We start from the raw sequence: 23,232 nt of genomic DNA, 5'->3' as shown, positions 1-23,232 counted from the left end.
TCAGACACTGGTGGTTAGCCAGCAGAGGTAAAAATGTATCCACAAAAAGAGTGACTGCACAAAACCAGTCATATTTTAAAACTAGAAAGCCATACAGCGTAGAACCACAACCTACAACTGTAAACAAAGAACAGAGATTCGTGGCCTGATAAAGGGGCAGGAGTGCAGTTTGGAATGCTGGTTTTATTTTGTAGCTAGCAGACAGGACTCTAACTAAAAACAGACTCCATCAAAACAGCCACTTCCTCTCCTCCCACCACCAAATCCAAGCAGTATAGCTCTGGCCAAAAAATAATTCGCTTCAACTTGGAGGAGGTTAGGAAGAAAAAGGGTAGCTGAACAACTGTAAATTCTTGCTCAAGAAACCCAAATTAACATCTACTCACTAACCTGTCAAGCCAGGTCTCTGGGCCCTGAAAACCTTCTAGCAAATCAGACAGGATTAATGGTTAAAGACTTAATTTAGGCTCACTTCCATTTGTCAGCCAAGACAGATTATGTAAATCAAATATGCACTCTTCCCCTTTCCCCCAAACAGCAATAGCAGACTGTTCATTTATTGTGTGCTATAAATTAAAACTTTACTGTGTCCCAACAGTGCTTTCCAGTGTTTTCAACACAATATTCTCCCGTATTACCACTGGTAATTCTGAAAGAAAAGCTACTGACATTTTAAACATTATAATGAGGTGCAGAAAAGTAGGAATAGAATCAGTCTTCCTGAAAAGGCTTCATTAAATATTTACCAGAGACTTCACCATTGTAAAATTTAACTTCAGAGTAGCTACTAGAACATTGGTAGCTTTAAGACTCTATCTTGAGCTAATTAAGGTCTACTTCATTCCTACTATTTCAGGCCTTCTATTATCACTACCGTTTGGTAGGTCAATTTTCCAAGTGTTCATGATTTCAAAGTATCTTGTCCCCTATAAAGTATGCAGTCCTCCAAACTTTCAATACCCAAAGTTTAAGGGAAGCTTATTTTTTCAGAACTCCCTTTTTCCAGCATTGCTGGTCTATTGTGTTTAGGACACCTTGTAGTACAGTTTACTTCAGTGCACAAGAGTGGGCTGTAGGTGTATTTGAAAAGCCTTGCAGAAAAAACATAAGGCTGTTATATCCTTCCCTTCAGTTACGTTACCCTTCAGAACTCTGCAACTTTCCAACTTCAGCCACTTTTTTGCACAAGTTGGTAGTCAGTACTCCCTAAAATTTATGCCTTGTCAAGAAAATTGGACAGAATAAAGCTGTCTACTTCAAGAATAAATTGCCCTTTTGTGCCATTTCATTGCCTAGTTAATACCAAGAAACTGGAGTGAATTATGGCAAATCTTTGATTAATAGATTAATTTTCAGGGACTAGCATGAAGGATAGAACTGCCAGAAGAGCTGTTTGCTCCTATACTCCTACCAACATTAATAAGATGTCTGAAGGTCATCTTCTACATGATACCAAGTGCCTGCAGCACGTGGTGACCAAAAAAAAAAAAAAAAAAAAAAAATCACATTTTTCAGATTGATTCGGTGTGGTGGCAGTGCCATCTGTCAGCTCATGCCAGACTGATCAGAATAATGTGTGCACTTTTATGTATGCTGTGAGATTCTGATGGGTACATTCATGCCTTTTTCACAACATGACCCAGGTCTCTGGAGAAAAAACACACCCAATAAACCCACAAGTGATTAGCAAGAGAAACATCGTCCTGTCTAGCTGTTAACTAAATAAGCAGTAGAACCTTTCCTTGCTCAGTTATCTCAATATTTCTGCCATGTACACTTCTAAACTTAAATGCCACAGGATAAATAACTTGGAATATTTTATTGCAAAATCAGTCAAGAAAGTTTTATCTAAAAGACAGTTATTTAATTAAGAAGCAGGTTTAAACTATAAGAAACGGCAAAACACATTAGAATTGAGGTCTAATCTGCATAGGATAACTTGGCTGATTTAGATTTTTGTTAGGAGACTAATTTCCTATATGTTAGAATAAAAGATGGGAAACAGAATACTTTTTCACCATGTGATGATTGTCAGAATGAGAGGAGGTAGCATCAGTTAGATGCAGTCTTTCATCTCACATTAAATTTGACCTCACTGTGATTTGTATATCAATAATTCTATTCCCAGAAATCACAGGAAAGAAGTAGGTACCAGTACTATAGAGGGTACTTTGAAGTATCTGTATTAGATGTTTACAGGAGCCTGAACTGGTCAGTATAAACCCCCCTAAAACTTAGGCCCATACACATATATCAAGACAATTCAGGTTCTTCAGATAGAACAGGTGGTATTTCAGCATCTAAATATAAGAATCTAAATATGCCATTTTATACATCCAAAGGTATACAAAGCATGCATACAGGATTGCTGTGTAAGACTCGAGGCATCTAGGACCCTACACGAACAGCCAGAGACCAGGCTTCTTAGGAGATCTAATGGGAAACCAGGCAGCTACATTCAGGCACATAATTCTCTTATATAAAATTTATACTGCTGGTAAAATCAACATTTAAATGAATATACAAAAGAAAGCAGCACAAAGGATTGACAAAATTTAAGACTTTAGTCTGCTGAGCATTACAGAGCAATTCTAACTCCAAACCAGAATGATTAGAAAATTTTTTGTCCCTAGAAACAAACAGAACCAGATTAAGTTAGTTCTGCTTAAGATGTAAACAAAAGATATGTGGTGAGCCTGAAACCACAGAATTTCATGTCTTAGTGGATGCCAGCAACATAACTTCTTAGCAACATTTCACCTCATCTGTAATGCCAGCTAGGATAAACAGGAAACTGAAGGCTCTTTTTTAGATAACCCCTCAGGCCTTGCAGGAAGAATTTTCATTCATTTCGAATGTTGAAGTGAATACCCAAAAAAATCAAGATTTTTCCAGAAACTTGCAAAGGGTTGACAGAGAAGTGTCTAAATTTGCCTCATTTTAAAAATGCTCAGTGATCACAGGTTCTTAAAGGGGTTGGTCACAGGATTTATGGGTTACAGAAGCTTTGCACAGAGCTAACACTGTTACCTTGTTATATGGAGATACTTACAAAATTTGTCACAAGGTCTTTAGGCAATTCAGTGTTTCAAGCCCCAACATCAAGACAATGGGGAAAGCATGTGTTATGAAGATGTCATCATGCCTCTTTAATCCAACCAAAATTCATGTTCAGCTACTGAAAAAAGGTACCTCATGGAGACACTTGCTCAGCTGAGGTCTTCTGAGAAGACAGCTTCAGCTGCAATTAATCCAGCTTTCTGATATATGAAGTAGTGCTTAAATCATAACCAAATTTATTAGCGAGTTAGGACACTAATTTGTAGGTTTTCAGATTCTTTCGCTGACTCACCTGCCTCAACAAATATTGGTGCACTCTGCTAAAAAGTATCACTGCACATTGTCTTTAGAAAGTGGATGCTGATTTCGTAGCTGAAACACTGTATCAAGCACAATTGTCAAATAAGCAAATCCCACTCTCTAGTCATTTTAAGTCTGATGAAGAAACCTGTGCTATATTAAGTGTTCCTGAACCACTAAGGTAGTGCACTGGATGAGATCATGGATCTTTTGCATAACACTATTACAGAAATAACAGGAATCATTTCCACAGCTTTCCCCTCAACACAGATACATGAAAGGATGCACTAGAATAATTGAGTGCCTTTTATTATTTATTAATTTAATAGCTAGGTATCCACTTACTTTAGGTTTTGAAAAATGAAAACCATAATGATTCTAAGATTTTTTTTACTTAGATCCACACCACTGCTCTGTCATTTCATAAGGCAAGCTGGCAGCTGCAGCATATCCCCAGATATTTTTATGCACCTGTGTTGAGTCTCAATAACCTGTTGCTAACTGCTTATATGAGACTACTCCTTGTATTTCAGAAAAAAAAATAAATCGGATTTTTTTATTTTCTTTTTAAACTAAAACACGTTCATGCTAAATAATAGGAATAAATTGTATTAGCTAGGCAGGTCTCCTTGTATTGTCAGACAGCTCTGAAAGTAATCTGAAGGCAGAACTATCTGTTCCTAGGAGCATCATTATGATCTTTTATTCCTCTACCAAGAAGTAGGTTAAGCTACTTTCAGGTGTTTGACCTTGAAGGATCGGAATCAGGAAAGCCTACACTATGTACCTAATAGTTAATACAGATGCTTTATATGGAGCATACACAATTGCTGTTCTATGAACGCTTCACATCTCTGAAGGATTAGGGGTCATCTCTGTGTCGACACCTACCTGTCAACTGACCCCCACCCGTCCAAGGTTATGAACATGCTTTACTGTGGTGTTTGTCACTGTCAAAAGACACAATCTGACAAGGAAGATCAGTATGAATCATATTACAATACTGCCACTCTGTGGGCTGAAGAGGTCATGGGCTGCTCCAATTCTTTTCTGGCAAAGCAAAAGACCGTCCATGCTTACCATTTATCAGGAATAAATCTGCTCTGCTATTCAAAATGAAATTAACAGATCCCAAAGTAACACCACTCAATGTGCAATAAAAATACAGGCTTGCCAAGGTGCTAAGTTCACTTAATTCTGCCCCTTAAGATCTGTTCAAAGCATCTGTTCACTCCAAAAAACATTGATAGGGAAAACCCTGGTGCACTGGATACCCAAGCCATCCAGTTTTAGAGCAAGTGGTAGACAAACTGACTTAATCTCAAAATGAAGACACTGGTCCCATAACTTACAAGCATCATAAGACAAAATTTTAATGTAATGATGCGCTTCTCCTACTTTCACAAAACAACTGTTATTCCACACACAAGCCTAGCTTCAGCTTGCTGCCTAGATTAGTCTTATTCAGAATGCTTGTCTCTGAGGAGGCAAGCCCAACACAAGGTATTTTGCAACTTAAACACCCTAGCCATTTCTAGGGGAGTGGCAATAAAGGGAGAAAAAAAACCACAGATGAGTTTACAGTGAAGCACTTAAATCAAAACTGGTCTTGAAGAGGAGGAAAATCTGCGGTTCATAACTTTTGTTTCTAGTCATATTTTTCTGCCAAACATAATCTTTCACATTTTGAGTTGGGATAATCCTAAAGTCTTGTTCACAGGTGGCCACATATGATCAAACATTACTGACTCGGAGCAAAGGAGGCAGTTACCATTCTACTCTATAAGAATAACCCTTTCCTTCTCTGAAGTTATGGAAAATACTTCCCACTCCTGTCTATCAATAACAGACAGACAATGAATATGTAAGTGGTGCTGCTATACTTCACCTAAATAACATTCAGGTACTGATGGCTAGAGCAACTACACAGCAGTACCTCCTCTAGTACAAACAGTTCTTATCACACAAGATGGGACAAGCAATGCTGTTTGCAACCAGCATTACTCCTGGCAGAGAGTAACATTTTTACCATGCCAGAAGTAAACACACCCTGCTGCTAATAAAAAAGTATGCTCTGTCATATGTGTCATTTGCAATACAGCACTTTGATGCTAGTGTGCTTAAATTGGTCTTCAGTGAGTCTTCAAATTACAGTAATACAGTCTGTCTTACATTCATGTAAGTTAACTAATAGGAAAAGCATCAATTTTATTGAAATACAGTAAGCACAGTAGATAAACTGACCACTACACCCAACTTCTGGCTGGCAGCTACTAATTGCTTAAATCACCTTGTTGGCTATCTTATTAAGACATTGCAATAGGTTCAGAGCTCAGTATAGAGATCAACTTTTAGGAACAACCTGGCAAATTACCTAATTATGAGCAAGAGCATCTAGCTTAAGGATTATTTGTTCCAGTGCAAATGGTGGAGCCCCTGACAAGACTACAAAGATTCTGCAGTTTCAATTCTTTGTTCCCAAGTGTTGATTTTATAGGGAAAAGGTAGGACTCCGTTAATAGCACACTCAATTCTAGAAGTAACTATTATATGCCATCAGTCAGTAACATTTGCCCTAAACAGAGTAACCTGAAGTAACCATTTTTGAAAGGTGAAAGTCTCCCATAACAAAGTCTGCATTCTGTGGAGCTTTCTTTTAAGCTATTTTCCCCCAGACATTTTAGGCAATAGAGAGCTGGTAGGAATACTGTGCTTTAGGGAATGGATGCCTGATGGAACTAACACAAAATCTTCACATTGCTGCACTGAATCATTCATTTCACCACACATTCTGCCCTTTCCTCCTGAAGCAGCAGTTTGGAGCTTGCCCTGCCTTGACTCTGTCCAAGGTGTTAAGACAGCCAAGGGGCTTTTGCTCAAGGAAAACAGATTAGAATATGTCAGGAAACAGCTTAATATGGATAAGCCCTTTAGTTTTAGCAGCTACAATAAATGCAGACTCACTGAAACTTCGTAGCAGAGCTACCAAAAGATAGATCAACTACTCCAAAGTTCAAAACATACTGTGCTTGCAAGAACTGGAAGCCAGTTTCTCCCTATATTTGCTTCAGGTTGGGGATTTTGGTTTTAGTTTCAGTATGTCTAAAAGATCTCTATATAAAGGTTTGGAAGGTTTCCTAATCAACTCAGATTTCGTGGTCTTGAAAGCATCCCACAATTCCAAACTTCACCCAGTAACCCAAATCAATCAATGTTATAATAAAGGCCAGTGCCAACATCAGAGTAAGCATGCAGTTGAGGTACCCTCTCCACCCTCGTACAACAGTAACATCTTGCAGAACTCAAGTATGAAAGGCTAACGTGGTCTGCTAGATCCACTATGAAGACGATTATGTAATCTGAGCTCATGTAGAGTGGAGTAGACTCTTCTACTTCATTCTAAGATAACTAGAACAATCTTCAGTTGTCCTAGAATGAAGTGTATTTATTTATAATGACAAATTCAAATCAACATGGACAAATTAAAAGGATGCTTTACAAAAGCCGATTTTTAGGAATTGCATCCTAGAGACTTATACTCACGTTTGCTTTTGATTTCCCAGCTGACTCCAAACTTCAACTACAAAACCATCAAAATTTTCATTCTAAATAAAGGGAATTGACAACAATATACAGTTAATCACCATGCTTATTCATTATGCTTGTATCAGAGATGATAATGCAGCATCAAAGCACATAACTACTGTAGTTTTTCCTTGTACTATTACAGATTGAACATGTTCTGTATTCTTATACCAGCTTCGTCTTTAACGCAGAATTTCATGAAGAAGTCAGAGAACACAAATTATTTAACGAACATGCAAAAGTTGAAAATCTCTATTAGTTATCCATGACCTACTCTTACAGGATAAACCAGTATTGGATTGGGAAAATTCAGTCATTAACGAAAGATGGTTGTTAAGCAAATCATTTGACACACATTTACATGTATATTGGGAAAACACTCATGAGCTCTTGAGTCTAAAGATGTAAATGCTAACTTGGCATAGGCATGACCCCAAACTTCTCCCACAATCAATCTCACTTGTTTAGCACTGTCAAGGATACTGCTGTAGTTAAGTACCCTTTCCTTAAGAGGCCAACTGTTACCAAGGACCTAAAATTGATGTATCAGTTACAAATTTTAAGAAACTACTCAGTTTACATCCATCTCCCTCTAGAGCACATTAAGATTTCTTTATGTCATGTAGCAAGTGAGAAAACTTATTCTGACAGTAATTAAGCAGGCTGTCATGAATCAACCACTAAAGCTGAATGTCTTTTGGGTGCAACTTGTCTAGTCATATACATGCATAGCTCTAAAGCCATTAGCTAAGGGGCTGCCCAGAAAACCTTAGGAAACAGTAACCATTCCTTAAAGGAAAACCTCTTTTCCTCTCCCCAGCCGCTTAACATTTTAAGGAAACTGGTTTATCAGACCTGAGCAAAACTGTACAGTAACAGATATCCAGTGAGTTATTCTTGGTATTAGAAGTGGCTCATTAGCTCTAGCACGCTGAGTCTGAATGTACTCCTATAACACAGAAAACAGCATTCATTGCACCCATGACCCTTTTTCTGCCTATCAAAAAATACCACTAACCGGTTTAGCCCCTGCTTAATAGATTTATTTTTTTTTTATACAAATTTAAAAGAAAGCCGTCTGCTCACTAGGCAAGCTCCATGAGAAGTTTATCAGGTATCCCCCACTGCCTCAGTAACATTCAGCCTGTCAGCTGTTCGGAACAGGTTTTATCAATCACGATTTATAGCAGGCAAAAGTCACCAGTGCAGCTGCCAACGATAACTTAACAAGGCTATATTGATCAGACTTATGTAGTCTCACTTTAGACTTGTAGTTAACTGCACTTAAGTGTTGCTGTACTTCATATTTACAGGAATTGGACACATACTAGGACACACTATTAAGAATTCTGCCTCATTATTGTTTTGAGAAGAATTTTACTTTGTAGAATATAAAACTACTGGAAATGAGAAAACACCCATTACAAAAGGAATCAAATATCATCTCACACTGTTTTATAAGCATTAGTAAAAAGTCTTTTTACCTTGGCTAGCAGAACCATGTTCTTGGAAAGCTCCTCTATCTCATCCTCACTGCCAAACACACTCTCAAAGTCCTGGTAAGTCCAGCCATCAAACAAAATTCGAGGCACTATCAAGCAAAGTCATCAATCAGTAGTGAAAATTAAGAATTTATTATCTACACTGGAATATTTCTGCAGAAACAGAATACAGCAGATACAAGCAGAGATGCCACTAAACAACATACCCCATGACCACGATCATTGCTTTTTTACTCTGACCAACTTTAGCAGCACAGATAAATTGACACTGTAGAACATTCTTCTTCATTTTATGTTTAGTTAAAGGTCAGCACTGATGCAAGTTTTAAGAAAAGATACCTTCACTTGATTGAACTATCTTAATTGAACTATCACTTAGGGCCCCAAGTAAAGTCTTAAAAGAACACCAACATGAAACAGCAATCTTTCTGTAAGTTGTGCATCTCTTCTACCACAGGAACAAGATAGAAAAGTTCACCTCAAACTCTAATTTACTCTTTTGTACACAGCCCTATATTACTGCACTCTTCTACTCATCTCAAGACCCTATGACAAATTTTTATTTTGGAAAACATGGCACTTAGGCTCACGTAATTTCTTTTTCTAACACAAAACTAAAAACAGTCAGACGAGAGTCAGGAAAACTGTTGTTGGAACAGTCGACAATCACGCACACTGGAAAAGCAAACAACTCATATAGAGCTACGTCTAAGCCCTTTATAACTACCAAGGATGTAAAAGAGTATTTTAGAAGAGTCTAGAGAGATTTCAGAGGCTTTTTCATCTGGCAGCTGAAGTAATTTAAAATATCTGACTGAGCATTCAATTTTTCTAATGCTCTTCAAGTTTCATACTCCATTCTGAATCAAGAAGGGTTTCACAGTTCCACAGAATTCTTGCTATAGACAAATGTAAGAAGTCTAGTACAGTATTACGTCTACAGCAATGTTTGCCATTTTCCCTAAAGACACACACCATGGCATATCCCTTGAGTTCCCAGCTTCAAGGGGAGAAAAGCCAAAGGGGGACTTTTCTACTATCATGCAGGCAACTCTGACTGACTCAGATTTGGATTTTTTTTTTTTTTTTTAAAACTAAGCAGAACCCCTAAGCAACAAGTTTGAAGACTGCTCCCCCAGGTAAGCATGTAGTGTTATATACAAAGTACCCCTCCAGAGAGGGCCCTGTGACCCAGGGTTTATCCAGAGGCAAGAAGTTAAGGCAAAACATTAGGGCAGAGGATGAATACTTCACTTACTTAACTATCTATAGTTAACTGCTTTTATTTTTCTTCTGAGACTTCTTCCTTCGTACAACTATGCTAAGGTAACCTCCCTTTCTCCTATATACAACTGGAACAAAGCCTTCTTTTCCTCTGCTAACAGTTAAAGATAAAAAACAAACAAACGTAAAACAGAGGCTCACCTATTTTGATGTTTTTGGAGCTTTTTCTGACATCTTTCATCCAGCCTGTCAAACAGTATCAAGAGAACAACTGTTAAAATATAAATGATGTTGACAATGACAACGTATTTTCAAGCATTCTTCAAATAACGTAGCATAGTTTCATTATATCTATCTTCCTGCCACAGACTACTAGTTCACAACCAACACAGATGAAACATCCTCTTACGCACAGAATTTGAAGCTATTCACCTCCACCACAGCATAACTAGCATTTACTACAATCTTACAATAGTCCCTACCCAACCCCTCCCTGCTGCTTACGTTTCTGCCTCATCATGGAAACTATCTTACTACCTACTCAGAACAACACTTCTGTAGTCACCAAGCATCACCTGGGAGGATTTTATGGTTTGTTTGTTTTTTTTTTTTTAAAGATGGTACTTCCAAGTGTCCCATCCACTCCTCTTGGCAGTCACTGCACTTGAATGAATTTGTTAGTACGCACCAACATGGTAAGAATTATAGCTGTTTCAAATGAGATTCCACATTCAATCAAGTTCAAAACCATAAACTACTTGGTTATTAAAGAACATACTAGCTGAAATCTGAACTTGCTGCCAGTTTCTTGACAGTAAAGGAAAAAATTATCTTCAGATTAAATTTATCTTCCATTCTCAAAACAAATTCACCCAAAGGTTTTTGCAAAGGGAAAAAATCCACAACAGGTAAACAACTGCACAATGCAAACAGCAAAGACTATTTCTGCCTGTACAGATTCTTTGTCCCTTCCTTTTTTTAAAAGGGGCTTTGTAGACAGCCTGGTGGAAGAGCCAATCTTTCTACTTATTCTTTGGACAGATAAACTATGTACACATGTGGAAGCAGGTGGGGACAGAAAGAAGTTCACTCTGAAGAAAACCTCCCCAAAAAATGGAATGGATGAAAGTACTTCACCATGAGGCAGAGCCAGAAAAACCCACATGGATATATTGCCAAAGCTACTTAGTCTGCAACAAGTCCAGTGATATTACTTGCAATGCATATTCAAAGAAAAAGAAAATAACACCTTTATCAGCATCATGGAGCCCAGTGAACTGGAACCTTTCCTTCCCTCTCCTTTTCACTTGTAACCAGACTGGTGAGATTAGTGTAAATTTGTTCCCAAATATTTTAGCAATGTCATAGCCATGGCTGTTCCACTTGCAAAAGAAAGGAGAAAAAAAAGTGAGAGGCTCAAAAGCAAAATATACAGTTCACTTTACTTTTGACCAATACAAATTCTTTAACACAAATGTAATCATTTGGTAGGTCCCCATTTGTTAGTTTGAAGAAACCTTCTGGGACATTATTTTTATTTAAATAAGAAAGTATTCTGGAAACCTATAGCTACATGAAAGGCAACCTTCAAATTGTGCAAATTCACCTGAACTACAGGAATTTGCATGTAGATTCCAACACAGTTTTGAATTTACAGACTGCATTTATGTTCGAGAGAACTTGAGAAAGGTGAAAATTTATAGGGCATCTATTTCTCTTTTGAGCAGTGTAAGACTGAAACAAGTGAAAAGCATCCTCTAAACAAAAGGAAGAAACATTTACTATTCAAGAAATGATGCTTTGAATAATAGTAAGACTGGATAGCAAAAGAGATCAGTTTGACAGAAGCATAAAATTTTTACTGTTTATTTAGAAGGTTCAAGTTGGTAGCTGCATGGTATGAGGACACTTAGCCATCCTATCCTGACTTTACTGCAACTTCACATGGCTCATCAAGGACAAGAGGATACTATCATCTTTGTTTTACCAGTGAGAAGAAAAACAATATGACCTAGACATCCTCCAAGAGGTGGATGGGAGAACAAGGGTTTCAGACCACCCGAATCCCAAGCCAGCTCTCAAATAATCCTCTGGCTATTTGACTGTATTTGACCAGAAGTTCCCATTATTATAAAAATGCTTTTAAAGCAGGGATGCGAGACTGCAGATTAGCACAGTCTGCTGCATATTCATTCAAAGCACTAATTTTATTCATTTTATTAACTTACAGGAGTAATATATCCCAGAACGTCTCCCGAGAAATGTCTTTCCTTCATCTTCTTGGAGCAATAACTTCTGTGTTCCAGTATAATATCCTTTGCCTTTGGATCCACAACTACCAGTCCCCGGTCCTGCACATTTTTATCAGAATGCAGCATCTGGGGCGAGAGGACAGTTTTTAGAACCAGCTATACGAAGCAGCCACTTTCAATGGCAACAGACTTCAAAAGAAAAAAAAATAGAAAATAAAAAAAGTCACATCATTAAACTCTGAGCACTCCTTTTAAATGATGCAGAGCAGTTTGATTTAAAACTGAAACACGAAAGTACTCAGAAATGATTTGTCATCATCAGTAAACTTACTTTGTTTGCAAGGCAAAAAGCATATAAACAAAAAAAAAATCAAGTAGTGGTAAGATTCAAGAACATCATTCACCACAGCTGATGGTGCTCTGTTCTCTAGTCAATGCTTTCTGGCATGTTACCCCCAAAATGATAAATAAGGGTTAGGAGTTCTTAACCAAGAATTTGAAGACAACTTTTAAACTGGATATATTTTAAACTGAGTATGCTGCATTGTGCTTACTGGAGGCCAAGGCTGTGAACACCTTTCTTCAAGGAAGATCTGCTTCAACTAAAGCAGCACAAATAGTTTTAGCAGAAGGAAACCGAGTGAGAAGGCCTAATAAAGTGTTCATGGTGAGTACGCAGAAACCATCTATTGAGTCAGCATAAGGACTTTAGGGATAAGGCCTGTCTTAACACTTTGTATTATCCTCACTACCTGCAGACTAGATTTTCTTCCTGGTAGACATTGAGCAAGCAAGTAATAATACAATGAGAGATGTATCTGCATAATGAAGGATTAACTATACTTACAATTTAAGGGAGAGGATTTTGAACGTGTCTACTTTTTTACCTAACGTACTCAGCAACACTAAGTACATATACTTGGTATATGCACTGGTAAATATACTTCCTCTCCATACACACCCTTTCTCTTGCACCGCTGTGCCTTCTTGCAGTTTTGAAAGAAAACATGCAGGAAACAAGAACATGTTCAGCAAGTTAACAGAGACTTCAGCACATTGGCTCCACTTGCTCAGATTGCTACAGGACTCTGAATCATTTCTGCCTGCGAAGGAACTGCTGGTTAGAAGACTCTTCTATCAGGATACAGCCTTCCCATTGGCAAGGCTGAGAACACCTTCCCTTCCACGAGTAAATGACCTAGTGCTCTTGGCCCAAACTACTGCTCCCCACCGTCCTTTCCAAAGGGATGGAAGTATGTCTCCTTTAGGTATGCAAGAGGGGACAAAAACTTCCTGCTTCTGCAGCTTGCATGAGGGATAAAGCTCCAGAAGTCTACATCATATTGGTTCAAGGAGTGAACCATTTGTGACACTCATAAAAGCTGAAGGAAAGGACAGTTTCAGGTAGTCTTATTTGTGAGCATAAGCTTCAACAGAAATGCTTGGTTGCTTTTAATGCTGTTTTGACAGAATCAGAGTCCATTTACCAAAGTTCAGTTAGCTCACTGCACATGTTAGATAAGATGAGCGTTTCACTTATTTCTCTTACCTTCTCTTCCAGTTTTTTTGTAGCACCTTTCTTTGCATCTGTTTTTGACAGGGTACCTTCAGCTAGCCAGCAAATCATGGTAAGAGAAAGTGAAGTACAGAGAAGCCTCATGGTGTTTTTCCCCATGTGAAGTTTCTCCTGCCCTGAAAACATAAGGGTTCAAATCTCTGTGAACAGAAGAATATAACAGTTTAATTCAGTTTTCTTGTCTAAGAAAAGTCAAGCAATTGTCTTATCTTCTGCCCTCTAGAATCAGACTTATTAAGGCAGTACTCTTTTAATAGTGCTTTTGCTCTGGCAGCAAAATAGCGGGAGTATTTTAAGAGATTCCTAGGGTTGAACATCTTTTTTGTTTTAGTAGGTGTATCACAGAGAAAGTGGGTTGGACACTTGCAGCTTCCCTTTTAAAGAACCTCTAAAGAAGGATAACAATTTACAGCTGAAATTAAAATAAATGTCTGCTGCCCAGAACAATTATAGTACCACCTTACCTTTTCTATAGCAAATAAGAAATACCATTTGTTTCTGCTCCTGCCCAACCCAGTCAGCAAGTCACAAATTAATTAAGAGACAGCAAGAATTATAGCTATATGCTTATACCTATGTGCCTTTACTCTAACAGGTGAGAACTTTGCTTTCAATTCCTTGCCAAGTTAGTGATACACACAGGATTCAAAAAAAAAAATAGGGGTCCTTTTTGTCTAGAAGAATGACTTTGATAGTTTATCCCAGCTCCAGATAAAAGAATTGAGAATTAAGAGAACAGTTCTGTTCAGTGCTATTTATCTATCACACCTTAGTTCTGTCAGAGGAAAGACTTTACAAAAAAAATCTCAAATACAGCCAGAGCTTGTTTTTCAACCTCTCCCCATTCATGAGTCAACACTGGTTTTCCAGCCTAGTTCCCAGAAGTGGATAAGAAGAAAACAGAGAAAAAATATTTAGCATTAGGGGAACCAGGGCAAAAGGCGGTAAAATACCAGAATGAAGAAAAGCAACCTGTTACTAATTCTGGAAGTCCTAAGTATCAAACTGGGACTAGCTTTCATCTATAATAAACTAGTGGCTCTAGATAAGTTATCAGGCTGCTTCTCGTAATTATGAGAACCTAATGAAGAAGAAAAAAAGGTTACCCTCCTCATAATTTTCTGAAGTTTTGTCAAACTTAAAAAATTCTCGTGCTTCCTGTATTACTCTGAAGAATTAACATTTCTACCACTCACTTTAAAGACTTACAAGCTCATTTCTTCAAGTCATATTTACAAGACTTGTTGTTCTGTTGGCACTGATAATGAGTGCTGCTCAAAGTTTGAGTACTTTGTTTCTGTACAAAACACCAGGTGAGGGATCCCACAACAGCAGACTGAGCACTCTAAAGGAGTACTGTGGCAGTAACATGATAGCAGAAGCAACCTTAAAGGTTAAATGGAAGTGTACTCAATGAAACAGCAGCTATTTGAGGCCAACAGTGGTAATGCAGAGATGAGATCATCAACCCAATAAACTTAGGCATATTTGGATGTGGCTGGCTTAGCAGTGAGGTTTTAAAAAGCAGAGATGTTTATTGCAGGAGTTAGGGATTCTGCAGGAAAACGGAGAGGAGTACATGATTAGGGAACAAAGCAGAAGTATGATGGCAGCAGAAGTGCTTGAAAAAAACAATGCCACTAGCACCAAAGAACACAGAGCGTCAAAAACCTCATGTAAAAAATTATTTGAAGGCTTTAGTCAAGTCTTATAAAGACTGCAAAATAAAAGCAGAAAGCCTGCTAATACTTCTTGGATCCAGAGGGTGGGGTAAAAGCTAAATTGCTATACCATTTGAAATTCACTATTATTAATAGTTAAGATGTTATGCTTCTACTTTGACTTCAAGGTCATTGGTTTCCACATCCTAAAAAATTTGACAAAGGGGGTTGCTCTTGATAGCATCTACCCTGTTCTGTCTAGCTTGGCAGGATCTATAAACTACTGCAGAGAGGAACAATTGAGAGCCTGAATAGTCAATACAAGTCTTAACTATTTGGACAGGATATCAATTCTTCCAGAAGCTGATATATATTGATTTAGAGGTGTTTGATTTCACTTTCAGAAACAATTAGCAACAGCATCCACTTCCCTGAAGAGAAGTTAACATTTAACAACTGAAGAACAGAAGTTTAAAAAACCATCACCGAACTCTAATTAGACATCAAAATGTGCTCATTTCCTTGACATGATCATATCCATCTGCCAATTATTGTTAAGTCAACATCCACTCCTAGATCTATAGAAAGCACTGAGCCTGTGGCAAAATGGTTGCTGCCAGTGACAGTCCAATATCAACTCTTGGTTGGAACCTTATCTTAAGAATTTGTTCTTTAACAACATCAGTTTAGTGAAAATTAAGTAGACAGAATCGCTACTACTTCATCGCATGAAGATGAATTAGTCAAACTTTAACCGCTCTTTATGGAAACTATAAGCATGAATTTTGCAAGCTTTACAAAACTAGATCCCCATCAAGTTTTTCTTCTGCAAACCTTCCTTCATCATTTTTTAATTCTCCTCCAACTAACTAAACTGAGTAGAACTGTATGAGCAGGGCACTCTTGTTTATTTCCTGTATCACTGCAAAACGCAAGTAAAATTGAAGACTGACTCTGTTTGTGTCCTTGTTCAACTGATACTATGGACAACTTAAGGTTTAAAACATCTTTTGACAAACTAATCTGAAGCCCAGGTTTCTCTCTAAGCCAGATCACAAGTGTTGTTTAACCTGAGTCTCCACATGAGGTAACGTACTTTTAGTCAGCTGTTTTAAACGCATCTTTATTTTTAAAGAAGAGAAAAGCTGGCATAGATTTAGGCTGTCCAAAAGAAGCAACCAAAGAAACTAAATAATCTTGGAGGCTGGCACAGTAACTATTTGGAAGTCAGAGTTAATGTTTATACTTTATTTCTAAAGAAGAAACTAAATTCTAACTACTGCTGCAGAAGGAGTCTGCATCACTTAGTAAAGGAAGCCCAGGAAGCATACTATTGATGTGTTTTTAAATTCAATCAACAAAAACTAGATTCAGGAGTGAAGAGAGTGAAAATAAACCTGTTTCTAACTTGTGTTAGAGGAAAGTGTTACTTGCTTTCCTCTTGTAAGGTGCTCTACTTTGACAGTAAGAATTGCCTCCCATACTCGTCTGACTCTCGAGATACCAAAGCTTTCCACGCAGACCTCAGAGACCGCCAGCAGCCTGCAACCCTGCCAAGCCAGCAGGCTCCCTCAGAGCAAGCCCCCGCCGCGGCCTACCCCCGAGCTCGTACCCCGTGGGACCACCGAGGCCACCCCTCAACTGCCGCGGCACCCGCCCGCCACGGCTGGAGCGCAGGCCGAGGGCCACCAAACGGCCGAAGCACAGCCTTACCGCCCGCCCTCCCCCCAAGACAGCCCTCAGCGGCCTGCTGCCACCACCTACCGCCGCTTCGGAAGTAGAGGCGGACGGCACCGCCCCACCGACTGACGGGGCAGCGCTGAGGCGGCGGGGGAGGGGGGGGTGGCGGCAAAGAGCTGGCTGCGCCAACATGGCGGCGAGGCAGTGCTGGCCGTTGCAAGCTCGAGGGCGTGGCTGTTGCTTGGTACCGGCTCTCCGGGGCGGGGCGAGAGGCGCGGGAGGAGCTGCCTAGCCCGGCCGAGCCCCAGGTGAAGAGGCGCCGGCTGGGCTGTCCCTGGGTGCGGGTTGCATTGGTGCTCATCAGTACCCGAAGAAAGCAAATGCTAGTCGCGGTCTAATAGTAAATTCTTTTAGAGAGCTTCTTGGTTTATTCCAAGCTGTAGCAAATAGTGCAGGTAAGTAGGGAGTTTGGGCTAAAATATCCTGGCAAGATATCCTTCCCAACAGAAGCCTTTCTGTGACCTGCTTTCTGGGTTGGTTACAGCTTGGTGTGACCTCTCAGAAGCTGAACTAGAAGGTTACCTTATTTTCTCCTGATTTGTCCTCCTCTTTCATTCCTTCTTGTGTAATGAAAATCTTAATGAATATTCTTTAGCACTGAAAAGAAAAATAGAAATGTTTTTCCTCTGAACAAAGGTCTTGTCAGTGAATCAGATGTATGGTCTCTCTGGCAATTGCTAAGAACGTGTATGCTTTCTCTGTGCAGTAAATCGCCCAGATTTAAATTCTAGCAAGGACTTCAGAAAGGAAACTGGTACTCACTAGCACATTTGGACCCACACACTTACAGACTAAAGAGCAGGAAAAAGGAATGTCTCATCCCACTTTTTTAGTGTCACCAAAACACCTCTGAATCCTTCAGCTTTCACTCAAGAAGTGGTGATTTTTTCATCTCATAGGACTGCTTGATAGGCGTGTTTGAAACACAGTATATTTTCATATATAAACTGCCCCAAATTTAAAAGGTGCATAACTACAGTACCTAAAGTAATTTACAATCAATGTGGTACCAGATTTTCTGTTGTGTGATAATATGCTGTTCATATCTCACAAACTTTAAATGCTTCCAGGTTACACTTCTAAATAGCAGGAATGACAGAGATAAGGCATGAGGGCATGAAAAATCAGTTTTGTTTCCAGTCTCTCTGTAATGAAATCTATAATTTCCTGTGTTGCATTCCCATCATATTCTCCTATTGACTCCCCTTGTAGCCTTAGCGGGACTGACCCAAAGGTTTGCAGCAAGTAGTTGACAGGGTGCATGCTGCCATTGAGGAGACCTGTAGCTACCTGTAAAGGAATCACAGATCTTATCTCTAATATGTAAGGATGCACCTAAATTTTTAACACATCTACAAGTTATTGGGCAGTCCCCACCAGAGGCTGAATTCCACTAAGCAAGACTAAAAGATAAGGGGATCTTTATGCTTCTACATTTTCAATGTTCTCCAAAAAGACAAGAATCTGTATCTATTCTGGGAATCATGAATGTATCTTGTTTAACTCCCACTGTCTACCCCATGCACTACTTACCAAATTCAGTAACTGAACTTGGGACTATGAATTCCTTTCCTTGAGCCAGGTACTTGAAGGCTGGGTGCCACAATGCTGGGCATCTCAGCACCTAAGTTACCCTATGTAACTAATTGTAACTCATTAAATTTCACTTTGCTTTTCCTGGAATTATCTCTCATGCTTCTTAACTTTTTATTTTTTATAGAAATGAAAAGGCCCCAAGCTTCAAAGGTATTTTACATAAAATACTGATCAGTTTTCTGTTTGTTTTTTCCTCATACTCTAGCAGTTACTGATTTTTATTATTATTACTGACAATAAGTCTTTTGCTTTAATTCTATGTATTTGTGGCCAGCTCAGAGAGGCATAAATAAGTTTAAAAATGGGGTATGGTTGCCTGTGATAGACCATACCAGTTTTATTTCTGTGTTTTCAGCCTGTACACTATTATTCCTTTAAAAAAGCAGTACCTGAGTAAGATAGGACACCTGAGGGAGAGTAGAAGTGTGCTGCTTTCCTGGCAAGTAGCTGTGCATAGTCAGGAAACAAAAATGGTGTGGCAGCAAGAAATGAGTGGAAGCCTGTAATTAAGGAGAAAGAAAGCTAAGAGAAACAGCAGAAGGACCTCAGAGATTAAATGAAAAAAACCTCCTATGAACTAGAAGGAATTATCCAGAGTTTATTGCAACTCTCAAAGTCACCTAGCTGGCTGACATTACCCTGCCAGCATGCAGGTGGCAAAGGAGATCTTGTCTGCAAAACCTTCATTCACCCTTATTTTATCTCATCTACTCTCTTAGAGTTTATTTTAAAGCTTAAGTATTCTATTCTGTGTTTTAATATAAACCTAGTGTTTTGAGTGTAAACCCCTTCTGGTCATTGAGGAGCTCACTGGAAAGAAAAGATCTAGGCAGATCCATCCCAAATTTCTGGAAGTTTAGGGTTTCATGATAGTGATATTACCCTAACTTTGTGTTTCTTGATCTTGAAAGCAGCCCATCTGATACTCTGACATGGCAGAAGGCATTGCTGATAAACCTGTGCTCTCTGTTAAAGGATAATGAATGTTAGATGTCAGGTAGAGAAACACGATTGAGTGTACATGTGGAGGAACCACAGATTCTGTTTTCTCCTTAGCTCTTTTTGCATCCAGTAATGGCTAGAATGACCATGAGGAGCAGAAGAAAGCAATAACTGATGGGGTGAGGGACAAATCCGACAGAAATAACAAAGGGAAAGGAACAATTCCTTTTTTGTAGTTCCCACAAATGGATACTCACCAGCTGAATCCATTCAGTTCAATGGTAATAGTTTTATGAAGGTCAGTGTAATTATTCAGGTCTTTGTACCAAAGTGCAATGAAATTCTGAAAATGATTAAAGCAACTAATGTATGACATGGGAAAGAAGGGATAGACGTGGATTTGTCGGAAAAAAAACGTGCTGCAAAACATTTTGTATAATAGGAAAGCATTTCTTGAGATTATTTCCCCTTCAATGCTGATTTTATAGTAATTAGAAATCTCTTAAAAAATCACATCTTGAGATGGATGGGACTAATGAAGTCTGTTTTTTCACAGAGTGGTGTTTTATAGATGTTAAGCTCAAACCAAAACATTTTCCAGATTTATTAACTCAGCGTGTTTGTAAAGGGCTGTGCCCAGTGTGAGCTCTGTGCTATATAATAACAGCTGAGCTCGCATTACAATGTTTCTTTCAGTCAGGAGGAATCTAGAGACCATTAAAGGCTCTCTTTCCTCTAGCTAACTATTTATTCACATGAAATTTATATCTTCTCCCTACCAAAACTGTCTGAAATGGGCTAGTAAGTTCTAAATTATGAGGCAGTAAGGGCAGACATATACCTACACATTCACCATAATTGCATAAGCCTTTGTTGAGGCAAAAAGAAGACAGGGAGCAAGGATGAATACAGTAAAGCCTCAAAAGTCAGTCAAAGGAAGCTGACGTAAAATAACCGGGGTATGTGTACTGCATACTGAGTCAATTCAAATGAAATATTTAGCAGTATAGTTACAAAACTAGAGAGCTCCACATGGGTTAACTACTTGAATATTTACCCCAGTTCTCAAGCAGAATTTGCAGCCCATGCTTAGCTTGGTACTGCCACAGCTATTCTGCTAGCAGTATTTAAGTCACCACTTAAAAGGTTGTTTAAGTGTACCTGCATGACTTGCAGTTGCAATATTGACTGGAATACAGCCAGACAGGACTGATATACTTAGCCTTTAGGTGTCACTGTGTTCTTAAGAGTAGAAATTATTTCAACATTTTGGCTAGCTCAAAAAAGATATTTTTTTCTGAAACAGACACTCCTACATAGTGACATCTTAAGTTTTCAGCTTCAAAGGTAAATGGAAATTATCGTTAAGCATCAAAATCTGTTTGTAAAGCTATGAAAAAGGAGAGTTTTCTTCATGTAAGCCTACAGATGCAGAGAATCTAAGTTGAATATAAGACTGGCTGTGCACAACTGCCTGTAGTCGCACTTGGTCTACAAAATGGATCCAGGGAGAAATGGATATATGCGTGACTACCACATACTCTCATCTTGTCTTTCTAATAGATACTTACACAACTAAAAAGCACTCATGTAACAACCTGAAAGCATGCAGAACAGACACTTAAGACGTGACCTAACTGAGGTGTAAAGCCACTGTCAGAGAGATAGTATCAAATATTATGTAGTTCTTTATCTATGAGAGAAAAATGTATCATTAACTTAAAGGCACTGGAGCTTGATAAATTTAAATAAGATGCAAGCTTTAAATGAGGGTTAACCATGGGAACAAACTACCCAAGGAAACAGTGAATTTCATGGTGTCAGATCAAGACTGAGTGCCTTTCTGGAAGATAGGCTATAGCTAAAAGCTAGATACTGGGCTAAATTCAGGGGGAAAAAGAAAAAAAAAAAGGACAGGTGAAATGAAATGGCTTGAAGTATACAGGAAAACAGATGAAATGACTGATTGATTTCCAGCAGCCCTAAACCCCATGATTCTACAGGTCATTATAATCCACCAAGTATGCTAATCACTTGCATTATGACTGAAAAAACTTAGCATACTTTTGGTTAGGCAGACTAGGCCAGTTTTGACACCATTTGAATCTATTTTCAGCTGATGAGATTAAATGCACTGCACAGTCCTACCTCTTTGGCATGTTTAAGACAGTTTAACCTTTAAATGTTTTCAATCTCAGGAGTAGATGCGGTGTGGGACTGTGTCACTCTGCATGTTCGCAGCCTTCATGAGAAACACATGGCCCTGGGTTTGCACGCCTGCATGCACAGGGAGTCAGAGGAGTGTGAATCGCCACATGTAATGCAGAGGAACTGCGTCACTTACGCAACTGAAGGCAGGCTCACAAAGGGTATGTGACAAAGGATGGCTCTGCATATAGTAGCTCTTGGGCTTGCAAATGTTCAGAGTGACTATGCAGGGTATGTGAAGTAGATCCCGTGCACTGTTTTGGGGCCCCTTTCAAGCTGGGGGACCAAGGCATGGCCTCCATCAGTCCACCCTGCAGAAAGCACAATCTTACATACCATACCATAGAGTCTGCACCCCACTCTCCACATTTTAGAAATAAGATCCTAGATTAACAGACTGCTCCAAGCTTACCGATTAAATGAAATTTTCTTGTTTCCTGATCTGCCGTCCCTCTCCTTCTCCCTCAGAAGTTACATCCTTTGAGGCACCTGCGAAGCCCGATATTTCTCCTTCAGAAATCATAAAACTTCTCGATCATTAGGAGCACGGGGAGAGGAAGGGATTAGGCCATTCCTGAGTAGGGAGCATGCAGTGGATTCACCTGCGGATCCAGCGGTTGAAGCCGCCCTGCCGACCCCTCACGGGGAAGGGCCGCCTGCCCACCACCCCTCACGTCGGCCTGGGCCCGTTTGCCCTGATGGCGGTGACTGGTAATCGCGTCCCAGCAGAGGCACCGCCGATCTCCGCGGCTCAGCCTCCAAGCAGCCACCCCTCCCGGACCGCAGGATCGCCTGGGCTCCTGCGGGGATACCGGGGCGCGGCGCAAGGAGCCGGGGGAGAAGCCAGGGACCCTGCCCGCCGCGGCGGCGGAGGGGCGGCCCCGCAGCGCACCCGCCTCCGCGCGGCAGGTGGCGCCAGAGCCTTGCGCGCTCGCCTCCCGCGGGGGCGCGGGAGCCGTCCCGGCGCCTGCGCGCTGCAGAGGCGGCGGCGGTGGCAGCGGCCTGAAGAGCCCCGCGGGGAGAGCGGGCGGCGGCGGTAGTTGTGGGGGTTTGGCGTATTGCTGGGCGGCTGTGATCGTGCGCCACGATGCCTGCGGTGTCGAAGGGCGATGGGATGCGGGGCCTGGCGGTCTTCATCTCCGATATCCGGAACTGTGAGTGGCGGCTGAGGCGCGGTGGGGCTGGGGCCTGGGGCCTGGGCCGGGCCGGCCGTTGCCCCGTGGGGCCGGGGCTTTTTTCCCTTAATTCCCTCCCCAGTGTTCTCCTCTTTCCCCTACCCCCTGTAGCGGGCTGCTCGGAGTGCTCCTGCTTCACGAAATGGCGACGCGCCTTGGGGGGCGGAGGCGGCGCGGCGGGGAGTGGGGGTAGCCTAAGGCTTTTGGCTGTGGGTTTGGGTTGGTTTGTGCGTTTTGGGTGGATTGGTTGGGGTATTTCACTCCTTTCCTCCCCCCCCCCGCCGTTGCGGAGGGGCGCTGGGTGTTGTGGTCGCTGCCCCGGCGGAAGAGGGTGCCGAGAGGTTGGTGTCCGCCGTCGTCATTGTTTATAAGGCGCGGGAGCGAAGCCGGCGTGTATTCGGGGTGCGGGTG

The 23,232-nt window shown here is 40.3% G+C and overlaps 2 protein-coding genes across 11 annotated transcripts in view; one reads left to right on the top strand and one right to left on the bottom strand.

The window, feature by feature from the left end:
- The window catches only part of CHID1 (chitinase domain containing 1), a 142,962-nt gene extending 120,487 nt beyond the window's left edge, over positions 1 to 22,475 (bottom strand). The window contains exons 1-9 of one of the 4 annotated variants that reach the window (XM_076344239.1): positions 22,249 to 22,475; positions 22,059 to 22,135; positions 17,423 to 17,497; positions 13,473 to 13,639; positions 11,900 to 12,049; positions 10,921 to 11,053; positions 9,873 to 9,917; positions 8,430 to 8,536; positions 6,904 to 6,965 (exon numbers count right to left, since the gene is read on the bottom strand). In XM_076344239.1, coding sequence (XP_076200354.1) covers positions 6,904 to 6,965; positions 8,430 to 8,536; positions 9,873 to 9,917; positions 10,921 to 11,053; positions 11,900 to 12,049; positions 13,473 to 13,625 — 650 coding nt within the window. In that variant the 5' untranslated portion in view covers positions 13,626 to 13,639; positions 17,423 to 17,497; positions 22,059 to 22,135; positions 22,249 to 22,475. Of the gene's footprint in view, positions 1 to 6,903; positions 6,966 to 8,429; positions 8,537 to 9,872; positions 9,918 to 10,920; positions 11,054 to 11,899; positions 12,050 to 13,472; positions 13,640 to 16,924; positions 17,009 to 17,422; positions 17,498 to 22,058; positions 22,136 to 22,248 lie in introns of those variants that run through there. The other 3 variants (XM_076344240.1, XM_076344238.1, XM_076344241.1) reach the window with 3 other exon arrangements.
- Positions 22,476 to 22,633: 158 nt separating this feature from the next.
- The window catches only part of AP2A2 (adaptor related protein complex 2 subunit alpha 2), a 57,009-nt gene continuing 56,410 nt past the window's right edge, over positions 22,634 to 23,232 (top strand). For all 7 annotated transcript variants that reach the window (XM_076344237.1, XM_076344235.1, XM_076344236.1 and 4 more), the window contains exon 1: positions 22,634 to 22,800. In XM_076344237.1, the coding sequence (XP_076200352.1) occupies positions 22,734 to 22,800 (67 nt within the window). In that variant the 5' untranslated portion in view covers positions 22,634 to 22,733. The remainder of the gene's footprint in view (positions 22,801 to 23,232) is intronic.

The sequence above is a fragment of the Aptenodytes patagonicus genome, chromosome 7, assembly GCF_965638725.1.
Source record: "Aptenodytes patagonicus chromosome 7, bAptPat1.pri.cur, whole genome shotgun sequence".
Classification (NCBI taxonomy): Eukaryota; Metazoa; Chordata; class Aves; order Sphenisciformes; family Spheniscidae; genus Aptenodytes; species Aptenodytes patagonicus.
This window is presented reverse-complemented; position numbering and strand designations above follow the sequence as displayed.